We start from the raw sequence: 15,663 nt of genomic DNA on the forward strand, positions 1-15,663 counted from the left end.
GTATAATCTGGAGTTTATTGAAGGGGGAATTCTCAGCAGCTAAAAGTTAAAGCACTGTATGCTTAGGAGTTCTTCTTTTTAGTTTCAGTGATGACACTGAGTGCATTTCTGTATTCTTTTCAGTTTACTTACAATTACACAATGGGGCTTCTTTGTGACAGAGGGAAACCTAGCATAAGGGAAAAGCGATGGCTGGTGCTCATGTAAAGCAGCTGGTTATCACCTGCATTGGGGACATGGAGCATACCTGTCTGTCTGACTGCTGTTTCATCACAGATTACTGGACTACTATTCCTTTTCCTATGACTTCTAGGTGTTTCCTCCTTATGTTTTATAGGGCTGAAAATGTAAAAAAATTGTAAGCCTAGATTCACCCTAGGCGATTCCGGGCAGAAGTGGTAAAAACAACTGCTAAAACCCCTCCACCCCAAAAACAACTCCAAAAGCGGGGTGGGGGTTAGGAGGTTTAAAACGGAACTTCCTTTTAAATGTGAAGTTCCACTTTAATTAAAAATGCAGTTTAAGGTCCGGTTCACACTGATACGGTGCAGGAAATGCACAGGAATCGCTGTGTTTCCTGCAGCGCAATGTGCTCATGCGATCTGCTGTGGGTGTCAATTTAAAGTTCATGAAACCCCAAAAGCAGGTCACAGAACGCAGTGTGTTTTCTTAAATCGCATTGGTATGGTCACCCATGTGATTTGCTTCCAGTGCGGCCAAAAAAAAAAAGTTCTTACACTTTTTTTGCAGATGCGGTACGATTTGAGCCATACAAAATTATGGGCTCACATCGTACCACATCGCATGACACCCCAAAAGCAGGCCACAGAATGCAGTGCATTTGCTTGAATCAGATCACATGGGTGTGAACATCCATGTGATCCGATTCCAGTGCAGCAAAAAAAAGGTGATTGCACCTTTTTGCAATGATGCAGTGTGATTTGAGCCATACAAAATGATGGGCTCACATCGCACCACACAGAATCACATGACACCCCAAAATCAGGTCACAGAACGCAGTGCATTTGCTTGAATCGCATTCATATGAACTTCTGTACAGCAAATTTTGCATAGATGCGGTGCAATTTGAGCTATACAAAATAATGGGCTCACATTGCACCGCAAAGAATCACATGTGATTTTCGGGAATGTGGTGCGATTCCTGTGGTGAATCACATGCAATGTGACGCATTGCACCAGCCTTAAACGTATCAATATGTTAAGTCATATATTAATTTCCACATTTCAATCATTTCTAGCCTTCTGCTATTAATCTGAACAATCTTGAAGTTTATAAACCTACAATGTGAAGATCCTCCACATATTTACTTACTTGAATTCTCTGCCACTATGCCCTGTAAGTAGGCACTGCTGTGTCACAGAATTCACAGAGCCTGCCTTCTGAACTAGAGAGGTGCTGAGAGGAGGAGTTTCAGGAGGTGGAGCCAGTACCTGAATAAATGCTTGCAGGCAGCAAGGTACCATGGGGTATGTAGTCCTTAGGAATGGAAAGTACATAGCAGAGAAGCTGCAAAGCATGCTGGGAATTAAGATTGTTGTGGAAAATGATGGGCAGCAGACAGGCAGCACTCACAACATGAAAGGAGATTTTTCAAGTAAGCCTATGTTGGATTGTCAAATATAGCTATTGCTTGTATTGCTTTTGTAATGCTGAGGTTATAAACTGAAAGTGCATGCTGTGACCATAGAACTTTAAAGTGATTGTAAAGTCTGACTTTTTTTGTTATACTTCCCTGCTCTGTGCAATAGAATTGCACAGATCGGCCCAGATCTTCCTCTTCTGGGGTCTCCTGCTAGTGTTTCTGGCTCCTCCTCTTCTCAGTGTTCCACCATTGGAAGCTGCTTCCTATAGTGGCACACTTGCAGACTCGATCCTGAGCTGCGCTGCACACACAGCTTGGCTTGGCTTGTCATTAATGTGGACAAACAGAAAAGCCAGTGAGAACGCAGAGAGCCGCTACAGACAGGCACAGAGCTAGAATGAGTGAGGAAGTATACAGGGGGTAAGGTGGCGATACAGGTACTGGAATATTTTCTTACCCTAATGCACGGATTGGCATGGGAAAGTTTAGCCTTTAACCACTTTAACTACTTTAGCCCCCGGACCATTATGCAGCTAAAGGACCAGGCCACTTTTTGCAATTCGGCACTGCGTCGTTTTAACTGACAATTGCGCGGTCGTGCGACGTGGCTCCCAAACAAAATTGGCGTTCTTTTTTTTCCACAAATAGATCTTTCATTTGGTGGTATTTGATCACCTCTGAGGGGTTTTTTTTTTTGCGCTATAAACAAAAATAGAGCGTGAATTAAAAAAAATGCAATATTTTAAAATGTTTACTATAATAAATATCCCCAAAAACTATATATAAAAAACTTTTTTTTTTCTCAATTTAGGCCGAGGCGTATTCTTCTACATATTTTTTAGTAAAAAAAAAAAAAAAAATCGCAATAAGCGTTTATTGATCGGTTTGCGCAAAAGTTATAGCGTCTACAAAATATGGGATAGTTTTATGGCATTTTTATTGCACTGCGTCGCTTTAACTGACAATTGTGCGGTCGTGCGACGTGGCTCCCAAGCAAAATTGGTGTCCTTTTTTTCCCCACAAATAGAGCTTTCTTTTGGTGGTATTTGATCACCTCTGCGGTTTTTATTTTTTGCGCTATAAACAAAAATAGAGCGACAATTTTGAAAAAAAAATAATATTTTTTTACTTTTTGCTGTAATAAATATCCCCAAAAATATATAAAAAAACAATTGTTTTCCTCAGTTTACATATTCTTCTACCTATTTTTGGTAAAAAAAAAAAAAAATCGCAATAAGCGTTTATTGATTGGTTTGTGCAAAAGTTATAGCGTCCCCCTATTGGCTGCTCGGCAAGATGACGTAGATCTACGTGATCTCGCCCAGCAGAGCCGACCTGCCGCCGTAAAACGGCGGCTGGTCGGCAAGCGGTTAAAGGAGACATACAGGTACGTGAATATGCCCAGCCGTGTCGCTCTGCCGACGTATTTCGGCCTGAGGCGGTCCTTAAGTGGTTAATGCAAAAACATGATAAGTTCTTTTTGGAAACATCATGTAACATGTTCCAGCATCTGCAGCCTCTCCCCTCAACAGTGGGCTGGGAATCTTCTCCCCGTACCCACTGTCACTATTTGAAAACGGCATTGCTGTGTGGGGCTCCGCCCACAGGTCTGTGTCATTCATTCACTGTTTCCTGTGACTGAATATCTAAAAGTATGTCAGCCATTGCGGTAATTGTCTGCCTATACAAGGTACGAGCAGACAGCTATCCTGAGAGTCTGCAGGAGCTGAACATGGCACCCATGATCTGCTGACTTCTCTTAGAAAAAAATAATAAATGCATTTTTATAAAAAAAAAAAAAAAAAGATGAACTTTTCAATTAAGGGCCCATTAAAGTGGTTATAAAGGCACATGCATATGATTTTAAATAATAAACATGTTATTCTTTCCTGCACTGTGCAATAGTTTTGCATAGAGCAACCCTGAACTGAACTGAGCCTCCTTTTCTGGGGTCCCCCACTGGCGCTCTAAACACCTCCTCTTCTCAGTGCACCACCATAGTTAGCTACTTTCTATAGTGGTGCAAACATGGGGCTGTGTGTATCTATTGACACACACAAAGCAGCTCAGCCCCTCCTCCCGATCCCTCCTCTCAGCAATTGATTGACAGGTGCCAATGGCTCCCGCTGCTGTCTCTGAGCCTGTGAGAGGGGAGAGAGAGAACCAGTGCTGCTGCAGATGGGCACAGAGCTGGATCGATACAGAATCCAAGTAAGTAGGGTGAGGGGAAGAGGGGATAGGTGGAATAACTAGATGAAGATTTGTTTTAGCTTAATACAGGTAATGCATTAAGGTAAAAAACCTTCAGGCTTTACAACCACTTTAAGGGCTGCCGCACAGCAAACCACACCAGTTTACTGTGCAGCAGCTGGTCGTGACGGCTGCAGCCCGCATAAGGGGAAGTGTGGTGTATGTTTCAGCCCATTACACAGCTCCTTTTTTCCCTTTATTTGAAGTGTACAAAACTGACACTTCAATCAAACATTCATCAGCTCCCGCTGTGATGGGACACAGCCGGAGCCAATCAGCGGGACCCGCGGATTGTTCATGAGAGACACAGAGCAGTGGTCTGCCTATGTAAAGAAGGGAGATAGCAGGTCTGCTAGTAGGAGAGACAGATCTCTGTCTTCCCACAGTTAAAGCATCCCCCCCACAGTTAGAAAGCACTCCCTAGGAACATATTTAACTCTTTGATCGCCTCTGATGCCAGTATCATTAGTACTGATCACTGTATTGGTGTTACTGGTCCCCAAAAATTGTCACTTAGTGTCTGATTTGTCGCAGTCCCACTATAAATCGCTGATCACAGCCATTACTGGCAAAAATAAATAAATAATAGTTTTGTAGATGCTATAACTTTGGCGCAAACCAATCATACGCTCTTTGGGATTTGTTTTTACCTAAAACATGTAGCAGAATACATATTGGCCTAAACTAATGAAGAAGTTAGATTTTTTTAAAAAAAATATTGGGTGTGTTTTATAGCAGAAAGTTAAAAAAAAAAAAAAAAAAAAAAAAAAAATATATATATATATATATATATATTATCTGTATTTTTTGTTTATAGCGCAAAAAATAAAAACCGCAGAGGTGATCACATATCACCAAAAGAAAGCTCTATTTGTGGGAAAAAAAGGACATTGATTTTATTTGGGTACAGCGCCGTACGACCGCTCAGTTGTCAGTTAAATAAACGTAGAGCTGTTTCGCAAAAAATGGCCTGATCATGAAGTAGTTAAAGTAGGTTTCAGTAGAACCAGAAGCTATTACCTTCACTAACAAATGCAGCGGCTGTGTGCACTGTATGGACTGTATGTAGCCTCAGCTACATGCATTATAAAGCGCTGTGTTCCAGGAGCAGGAAAGAGAAATTCCCATCCCGCTTCTGAAACAAAATCAAGCTGGGCTGAGTACACAGCTTCCTCTGATTGGTTGAGATCATTATGCCATCTGCCTGCCTCTCCACCGCAGCCAATCAGAGGAAGCTTTGTGAATGCTAGCAAATGTAGTCCCTGAACAGGCACCTATGTTTGCTGCTATAAAGGGGCATTTAAAAATCATGAGAACCCAACAACAACATGGCATGGGCCATGTAATGGGCCATAAGTTGTATGCAATAAAGTTTAGTCGTATAGGCCTAACTATTGCAAAGAATATCCAGCTGCATAGTTTGTTTCTGTGCTCCCAAAGTTAAAGGGTCACTAAAGAATTTTTTTTTTTAGCTAAATAGCTTCCTTTACCTTACTGCAGTCCTGGTTTCATGTCCTCATTGTTCGTTTTTGCTCTGATGTTGCTGTAATTCTGCTCTGTTCTGGACACTTCCTGGTTGTCTGTTTCCTGATCACCACAGTACTGGGAGATTCTAGTTTCATTTTCCAAACCAATACTGCTCTATGGGTCTGTCCAGCACAGAGGCATCAAATAACATGCAAAAACTAAGCTAGATGCAAAAACGAAACTGAAACTAGGAGGTACATTATATGATTGATTTGTATCTATTTTTAATCGTTTTTAAAAGGAATCAGTTAACTATTATGTCTTTATACCCTGTAAACAGTCATTTCAGCAAAAACATTTTTTTCCTTTAGTGACCCTTTAAGTTTGAAAAGATGACTTCTGATTGGTTGGTTGCCATGGGTTAATGCACTTTGCTCATTACCTTGCCTCGTTGAATAAACATGCTATAAAATACTATTTAAATGGATTATATTATTTTCTGCAACAAATTCTCATATTCCCTTTTCTTGTTCCATCTAGTGAAAAGAGGCAATTTTAATGGAATATCAGGTATTTATCAAATTGTTAATCCTTTCTTTGTATGACTCGTGCTAAACATTTTTTGAGCAGGTTTAAAAGGTGGCTCAATAAAAGCAAGAGAAATCACTGATTGCACATTGCTTGTAAAAGTCAGGCTGGGCAAGCAATTTTTGTTGCAGAAAAAGATTTCCCAGCATGCTTGGGAGTTTTGCACCTTATAACCAATTGTTCTTGTTTTTATTGTGTTGAGAAAAGAGTACAAAGCTTTGAGCGCTCTCACACTGATGCGGTGCGGTATTCCCATATTAGGAAATCTAGGTATCCGATCGGGCCATTTTGGTGCATTTTCAGAAAGTGTACCCATGCAGGACTTTTCGGTGCACGTTGAGGAAAAAAAAAACACACAAAACTGCCTGATCTAATAGAAATCTATGGCAAAGCACAGGTAACCTGCTCGAAACCTGCGCTGCGGGAGAACTGCGCTACATCAGTGAGAAAGCGCCAACTGAGTTAATACACAATATAAACCCTAAGCTCTGTGAACAGATTCTTGCCTTCCCTTGGGCTATCTATGGTCATCCTACGACAGGACATAGATTATGTAATTGTTTGATTTCTCCTACAACACAGTTAGGCTGCATTCACACCTGAACGCGGCGTATTTTACCGCAAATTGCCGCGACAAATTGCGGCGTTTTGTCCTGCGATTTGCCGTGACAAAACGCGGTAAAATACGCCGCGGTACATACGCCGGAGGGGTGATCAACATTGTCGGCTATGCCGAACGCCGAAAGCCGCCTGAAAAAAAGGTCCGGGACTTGATTTGAGCTTCAGGCGTTTCGGCGTTCGGCGTGGAGATGTGAACCATCTCCATAGCCGACAATGTTAAATCACCCCTCCAGCGTATTGCAGGCTGCAACAGCGTCGCGCTACAGGCGACAAAACGCCTAGGTGTGAATGCAGCCTTATGGTAGACAAGTGGTTAAACCAAGCTCACAGCTGCTCTCGAAGCCGCCTGATCCCTTTTATTGGAAAGACTTTTACTAGTTCCTAAACTTTTAGACCCCTTTCACACTGGGGTGGTTTGCAGGCGCTATTGCGCTAAAAATAGCGCCTGCAAACCGACCTGAAACAGCGGCTGCTGTTTGCGGTGCGCTAGCAGAACCGCTCCAAAAGTCCTGCTAGCCGCATCTTTGGAACGGTGAAGGAGCGGTGTGTATACCGCTCCTCCACCGCTCCTTCCCATTGAAAGCAATGGGAAACCGCAGCTATACTGCAGAGACCCATTGCCGGCAGTATTAACCCTTTTTCGGCCGCTAGCGAGGGGTAAAACCGCACCGCTAGCAGCCGAATACCGCCACATTTCCGACGGTAAATCGCCGCTAAAAATAGCAACGCTTTACTGCCTCCGCACCTCCTGCCCCAGTGTGAAAGGGGCCTTATGTTGCTAACGTCACTTTTATGGAGCTAACAAAGTGTGACCCGCCCCCCCTCTCCCATTCCACAGAAAAGCCTGGGACCGAGGAAAACGACTTACCGGGTGACCGGAGGAGGAACCCGAGGATCACCAATTCCCTGATCCCTCCTGGCACTAATGACCCTGGAAGCAACATCTATTACGTCAATTTTGGGGCTACAACTGTCGTTCCTTGGCTAGCACAGCTCCCAACTGTCCTTTGATTTTGAGGGACTGTCCCTGATTTGGAACAATGTCCATCTGTCCCTAATTCCTCCTCCTTTGTCCCTCATTTTGCTCTGATCTGTATAGTAGTATATAAAATGCACCATTTATCTATCAAAAAGTGTTTCCCAGTGCTAAACCTTTCATCAATTTTAAAATTGCTGCATTTGTAAATATTACACGCCAATATAAAGGAATAGTATTGGTAAAAAGCACTTGTGGGTTTAACCAATCTTTTTTTTACAATTCTTCTTAAAGGGGGCGTGGCAGTGGGAGGGTCCTATGCCTAGATACTTTTGCTAATAGGTGTCCCTCATTCCTATTTCAAAAAGTTGGGAGGTATGGGCTAGTGTAGCTGAGGATGCAGCTATCCCAGCATGATCTGTGCTGTACTGGCTACATTGGAGGGCAGGGGGGACATTGGGGGAGACCCCACTGGAGAGGGAGACCCCCAATTAGGGTGACCACATTTCCAAACTACAATTCAGGGACACCCCCCCTTCCCAAAAATCAGCTTGTGCTGTAACGAATCATTGCACAGTGATTGGACACAACATGCGGGATTTATGATTTCTCCAATCACAAACAGGGGGCGGGGATTGTGCTCCTCCAGGCATTCCTGACCAGGACAAGTACTGTCAGTGAGTAAAGTGGTGATGTAGCGGCCTTTTTTGGGGGCATCAGATTGGCCCGGGGGCTGGCTGTGTCAGTTTCATTCCAGGACATTGTATTGTCCTGGAACGAAGGTGCCCGGGACAGACCTGCAAAATGCGGGACTGTCACGGGCAATCCGGGACACGTGGTCACCCTACCCCCAATGTCTCCATAAAGAGTACCTGCTATCTGCCCATGCTATTACATAGAGGGTTGTTTCTCTCCTTGTGATAGAAACACAAGTAAAAAAAAATAAAAAAAATAAATAAAAATAATGTATTCATTTAAAATAAATAAAGATAATGGGGCAGATCCTCAAAGAAATTATGCTGTGTAACTCTTGATACTCCGCGTAATTTCGTACGCCGCCGGATCTTAGATGGAATTTTTCGGCGTCCGCTAGGTGGCGTTCACGTCGTAATCCGCGTCGAGTATGCAAATTAGCTATTTCCGACGATCCACGAACGTGCGACCGGCCGTCGCATTTTTTTTTACGTCGTTTCCGGTCTGCTTTTTCCGGCATATAATTAAAGCTACTATATGGTGACGTACTCAAAGTTAAGTATGGCCGTCGTTCCCGCGTCTAATTTTTAAAAATTTACGTTGTTTGCGTAAGTCGTCCGTGAATGGGGCTGGACGCCATTTATGTTCACGTTGAAAACAATGACGTCCTTGCGACGTCATTTGGAGCGATGCACCCTGGGAGTTTTTACAGACGGCGCATGCGCCGTTCGTTCGGCGCGGGGACGCGCTTCATTTAAATAAAACACGCCCCCTACCCGCCCAATTTGAATTCCGCCGCGAGAGATACACTACGTCGCCGTAACTTACGGCGCAGATTCAAACCAAAGCCAGGTAAGTTACAGCGGCGTAGCGTATCTTACATCTGCGCCGGGCGCAGTGTATGTATGTGGATCTGCCCCAATATTTTTTGAAAGCATCCCAATCAGTAGCTGACAACACAGTGTCTCTGCAGCACTTCCAAGCAGTATTGTCAACTCTGCCTCAGTTCTCTCTGCTGGACTACATATCACTTGTTAATTTCCTAGTCTCCATAGCATAAGAGGGAGGTATTCTGTAGTCCAGCCTGAGTAACTGAGCAAGGCTGACAACACAACCTTGGATTCTGTGCCGCAGAAGCGGTGTTGCCAGCACACAACAGAATAATGTTAGCAGGTGTCTTTCTGTATTTGCAGCAAGTAGACAAAACATGGGCAAATACACGTTTTATTTTTATTTTACCCAGACCTACTGTACTTCCTGAAAGAAACATAGAGGCTGACATTGCTACGTTTTGCTTTAATGAATCACAGAACTAAAACAAGCACGTAGATCAGATGTTCTAACTTTACCCCTACATTCCTGATCGGCATACTTGGTTCAGGTTGATGAAGTATTGAAGCCACTTGTTCAGAAGAACAGCCCAGGCAAGTATGTTTTCAGAAGGAGGTCAGCAATGGCAGCCGTTATGCTTCTCTCAAGAAAAGTTCACTTTAAGCCCCCATCACACCTGCGCAACGTGACGCGGTGTGCCGTTTTTTGGCACGTTTTTATTTGAATGGGCTTCCCTACATGCGACAAACAGTAGCTCAAGTACTTTTTTTTTTTTAAACTGAGCCAAGCATGCTTTGCACTTTAATGCGTTTTTTGTGCGTTTTGTGACATGGCATTTGTGCGCTGTCACACAGCAAACGTGCAATAAAATGCAGGACTGATACCTCTGTTTGGGTTGCCATTAAGAAAGCATAGCACCACAAGCACGTTATGAGATTTCCAAGCATTTCTGAAAACGCGGGCAGAAACATACATTATGGTTCCATTGCGCTGAGATGTGAATGCAGGTTTAGTTACAGATGGGTAGATTCAGGTAGGGGCGCGCAATTTTAAGACAGCGTAGCCTAGCGTGTTTACACTACGCCGCCTTAAGTAAGAGAGGCAAGTACATGATTCTCAAGGCACTTACCTCCTTACTTAGGGCGGCGTAGTGTAAACGCGGCGGGTGTAAGGGCGCCTAATTCAAATGGGTTGGAGGGGGGCGTGTTTAATGGTAATGAGGCTTGACCTCACGTTTTTGAAGTTTTTTGGCTACTGCGCATACGCCGGGCGCCTACATTTCCCAGTGCGCATTGCGGCTAAGTACGCCGTACGGGTCCATTGATTTCGACATGGACGTAAACTACGTAAATCCCGTTTCGCGGACGACTTACGCAAACGACCTAAAAATTTCGAATTTTGCGGCGGGAACGGCGGCCATACTTGACATTACTATTCCACTAGAGCCTAGCTCTAACTTTACGCGTCCTATCTCTTACGTAAACGGCGTAAAAGTACTGCGTCGGCCTGGCGTACGTTCGTGAATCGGCGTATCCCCTCATTTACATTTTCTACGCCGACCGCAATGGAAGCGCCACCTAGCAGCCATCCAAAATATTGCAATCTAAGATAGGACGGCGCAAGCCGTCGTATCTTAGATAGGTTTAAGCGTATCTCTGTTTGAGCATATGCTTAAACTTAGGTCGGCGTAGATTCTGAGTTAGGTCGGCTTAACTACTGATAAGCCGGCCTAACACTTTGTGAATCTACCTAAGAGTGCATAAGAGAGTTTATTCAGTGATATGTCTGATCATAAACATCGTCCTCCACACACATATTTGGTTTAACATCTATAAATCGTAGGTCATAAATAAAACTGCTCTATGCAAGAGAACAATAAAATGTCAGCTGTTAATGCCGCAAATAGTTATTATAAGTTATTTTTGTTTGTTCATCCAGGTACTGCCAGCACATATGTCATCATCAAGGTACACAACCTGCAGAGTGTTACAGTACCTAGACCTGGCTCTGAGCCATGCTGGGAGCAAGACTACTCCTTGTAAGTTATCCTACTTCTATGTCAAATACAGGGTAAAGGAAAATGTCTGAGGTAAATAGCAGCCAGATGATGAAAGTGGCGCTAGGTGAGTGAAGTCAGAAAAGCCGAGGTCCTGTAAGATGGATAGTCAGTGGTTGTGGCATATAGTGACAAGATCAACAGATTACCGTATTTATCGGCGTATAACGCGCACCCCAATTTTAAGAGGGAATTTTCTGGAAAAACATTTTTTTTTAGTCCAAATAGTAAATGCAAAATAAGATAAGCAGCAATGTACAGTACCTTAGGTGACCGGGGCTTGGGGCTTCAGCAGGCTTCAGCAGTCTGTGGTGAAGGGGAGGGTGAGGAAACCCTTAAACGTGGGCAGCGCTGTAGCGCTGGCCGAGACTGTAGCGCTGGCCGAGACTGTAGCGTACCTATGGCATACCTCGGCGGGGAAGGAGGGGGACGAGCGCCCGCCGGAAATCACCACCGGAAATCACGAGCCTTCATCTCCACTCGGCTCTCACTCGGCTGTCACGTCACACACGCACAGTCCCGCCTCCGCCATCGGCATTGGACCATCTCCTGTGACAGACAGAACACTGGTCCAATGCTGGTGGCGGAGGCGGGACTGTGTGTGTGTGACAGCCAAATGAGAGCCGAGAGGAGATGACGGCTCGGTGATTTCCGGCGGGCGCTCGTCCCCCTCCTTTCCCTCCGAGGTATGCTATCGGCGTATAGCGCGCACCCGTGATTTTCCCCCTATTTTCAGGGGGAAAAAGTGTGCGGTATACGCCAATAAATACGGTAGTTACATATGGCTTAAAACATAAGAAGCATATACAATAATTAATTTATCTCTTATATTAGCATCCATCTATGTATTTTAAAATCATATACATACAGTAATACCTCGGATTGAGAGTAACGTGGTTAATGAGCGTTTCACAATACAAGTTATTATTTTTAACAATCGGAAATACTCAGAAACACTCCTTTTCCGACTGCATCCGAGTGGCTAAGAACGGTCTCTGAGTATTTCTGAGTCTCTCCGGTGCCCCCCACCTCTGGCCACATTCGGTACTGCATACAATAGAGGTCAATGTGGAACAAATTATCTTTGTTTCCATTGACTTCTAGGGGGAAACTCGCTTTGATATGCGAGTGCTTTGGATTACAAGCATTCTCCTGGAACGGATTATGCTCGTAATCCAAGGTTCCACTGTACTTTACTAAACAATGCTACTAGAAATCTAAAGGACAATTAAAGTTGGTGTAAACCCTTACAGACCACTTGGCCCTACAGGTACGATTAAGGCTTGCCTGTAGGTGCAAGAAATATCTCCTTATCCTACATGGTTAAGGAGATATTTGCAGAGGAGACTGCACCGATGTCTACGGCGCATGCGTGCTGTAGACAATGGCGCAGGCACACTGAGCATGCCGTTGATGAATGGGACCGTGCCGTCCCTGACGGCTCCCACGCGCAGGCGCGGGCTGGGATGGACTGGCCATTGGGACTACAGGGAGTTTCCCGGTGGGCCGATGGCTCAGTGGTCCGGCTTCAGTGACAGCGGACTGCTGCTCCTCTGTCTCTCCCTTCCCACAGCGCTCACCTCCTCTCCCTCCCCGCAGCGTTCACCTGGGGGGAACAGAAATGCAGGGGGAGGACCAGAGGAGCAGGGGGGGCGACAGAGGAGCATGGGGGAGGGGACAGACAGCTGACTCAACAGCTATGGCCTGGGAGTTTCTCACTTCTGCCTAATCTTGTCCCATAAAGGGGGGCACGGAACTGATTCTTTGCCCCGGGTTAAATAATGTCTAGCTTCCACACTGGTACTGCCTCTAAGAGGACCAGTACCAGCCATTCTACTCTAATAAAAGTAGAACGGCTAGTGAAGGGGGAGAGCGGGCTTGGGTGGCGGGGGTGGGGGGGTGTGTGGGAGTTGCCTGGCTGCCATGGGAGAGACCTATCAAAGTGGGCCAGTCTAGATGAAGTCCAGGGCCAAATTTCTGTCCCAGTCCAGCCCTGGGCGCAGGAGTGACGTCATCGCTGCTCCGGCCGGTCACAGCGCCAGAGCAGCGATACCCGGAAGTCACCCTGGGTGGAGAGGAACGAGGGTCGCTCCGGGGGCTTTGATCTTAGGTAAGTAATTTATAATGAGCTAGTATGCTGGGCATACTAGCTCATTATGCCTTTCTCTTGCATGTTTTTTTTTTTAGCAATATTTTCAGAGGGTTTACTTCCTCTTTAAGCTACTGTATATCAGTCTCTGCTGTAACAGTTATTACTTTCAGCAATGAAAGCTGGAAATAACAATCATGTGGTTGAATATAACACACTAGGAAAAATAACACAAGTTTTATAATATATCCTGTACGTCTTCTGGTCCGTTTCAGGTCAGAATTCAGCCCCAAAAAAAATCTGACTGAAATCGGACCTGAAACAGTGATCAGGGATGCACCGAACCCCTACTGTGAGCCGCTCTGTGCTTCAGTGTGAACCCAACCTAAAGGGTTAGTTCACTTTTATCAACCTTCTTATGCATTTAAGGAGCATTTGTAGAAAAAAACAAACTGTGCAGCTTTGACTAAAGTTGAATAATTCCCTTGCTATGTGTGTAGGCCATTTACATACCTCATGAAGCCTGGACTCGAATACTCCTGAGACATTGCTAAGTGAGGCCTAGTCATTTCTGTTCACCTCCTTCATCACAGGAGTGAGCTCTCAAACGCTGAGCTCAAAGCTACTGCCTCAGGGGAGGGAAAGTGCATGTGTGGGGGTTTGAATCAGAGAAAATGCTCCTTCCTGTGACAGTAAAGGTGAACAGTAATAACTAGGCCTCACTTAGAAACGTCCTGGGAGTATTCCAGTCAGGCTTCATGAGGTAAGTAAATGGCCTACACCTATAGCAAGGACATTATTCAACTTTAGTCAGAGTTGCACAGTTTGTTTTTATCTACAAACACCCCTTAGCTGCATAGACAGTTTATTATAATGGTGAAATAACCCTTTAATATATATTACAATGTTTTACAAATCTTTGCACAGTGTTTGCGGGTGCTTTTAACCCTTTCTCGGCCGCTAGCGGGGGTTAAAAGCGTCCCGCTTAGGGTTGCCACCTCATCCCTTTAAAACCGAACACATATGAATTACACAGGTTCTGTGGCTGATTTAATGCAGGTAAGGCACCAAATGAGTCTAATTACCACCTTAATTAGCCACAGAACCTGTGTAATTAATATGTGTTCGGTTTTAAAGGGATGAGGTGGCAACCCTAGTCCCGCTAGCAACCGAAAAGCACTGCAAAAACGGCAGCTTTATTGCCGACGCCCGGCGCTGCTCAGTACCCTTAATGTAATCAGACAAATTCATATAGCGTGTATATGACATGTTTTAGAATTCCATTGTTCCTCTCCATGACAAAGTGGCCTCTCCATGACAGTGTGGGCAACAGATTCATGTACTGTTGTAAACAGGTATATGAATCTGGGGTACATACTGTATGGTGTGTGAAGATGCACTGCTAGTGGAGTGTCAGTGCAGCTTAGCTCCCTCTCCGCCACTGAAGCTATCACACAGACAGGATTTTTGAAGCTGGATGTGCAGAGCCTGATGCCGCATACACACCATCACTTTATGTGATGAAAAAAAACGACATTTTCTGTGAAGTAAAAAACGAAATTTTCTGTGAAGTAAAAACGACGTTTTTGAAACTTCAATTTTCAAAGACGAAGTTGCCTACACACCATCGTTTTTTCACAATGCTCTAGCAAAGCGAGGTTACGTTCACCACTTTTTTCCATTGAAGCTCGCTTCATAACTAGCTTCTGGGCACGCGCGGGTTTAAAAACGTAGTTTTAAACGTCGTTTTTTGCTACACACGGTCAATTTCTGTGAAGTAAAAAACGACGTTTTGAAAAACGACACATAAAATTGAAGCATGCTTCAATTTTTTTTGTCGTTTTTCACAAGACATAAAACAAAGTTTTCACACGGTCATTTAAAGTGACATTTTTAAAAACGTCGTTTTTTTTTCATCACATAAAGTGATGGTGTGTACGTGGCATCACTCACAGAAACTTTCCCCATTAGGTCTGCTCCCCTATTTTGATTGACAGCAGGCAGATTTACTGCAAATAGACAGCCTGTTATTGACTACAGAATCCGTCCACTGCCTGCTGTCAATCAGAAGGGGGATCAAACATGATGGGAGACAAATGTTGGGCTCTGCCTACTGTCATCATCACTGGTTGCTAGGAGGCTGGCAGCTTCAAAGTCAACAGCATCCTTAACAACCAGTGACAGATGTGGAGGGGGTGGATAGTGCCAACAAGCATGTTGCCTGCTACTCAGCATACAGTGATAGGTGCTCTGCCTGTCTTTGTACGCCAACTTACAGTTGGTATTATTACCTCCAGCGTTATTATCTATGAACTGCAGGTAATTATTTTTGAATATGGTGCAGTAATAGCACCACTTTGTGATAGTGGCACTATTAATCGTTAAGTTCAACTTTAATAAAAAAATAATAAATGTACATATTTTTGCATGTAAAAAAAAAAGTATTGCACTTGCGATCAGCAGATCATGGGTGCAGTGCCAGGCTCCT

General features: G+C 44.3%; 1 protein-coding gene across 1 annotated transcript in view; it reads left to right on the top strand.

Moving 5' to 3' along the window:
* The window catches only part of LOC120931361 (protein unc-13 homolog B-like), a 292,922-nt gene that overhangs the window by 241 nt on the left and 277,018 nt on the right, over window positions 1-15,663 (top strand). Inside the window, exons 2-3 of the mRNA XM_040342718.1 lie at window positions 5,862-5,891; window positions 10,969-11,068. Coding sequence (XP_040198652.1) covers window positions 5,862-5,891; window positions 10,969-11,068 — 130 coding nt within the window. The remainder of the gene's footprint in view (window positions 1-5,861; window positions 5,892-10,968; window positions 11,069-15,663) is intronic.

The sequence above is a fragment of the Rana temporaria genome, chromosome 3 (assembly GCF_905171775.1).
Source record: "Rana temporaria chromosome 3, aRanTem1.1, whole genome shotgun sequence".
In the NCBI taxonomy this organism is placed as follows: Eukaryota; Metazoa; Chordata; class Amphibia; order Anura; family Ranidae; genus Rana; species Rana temporaria.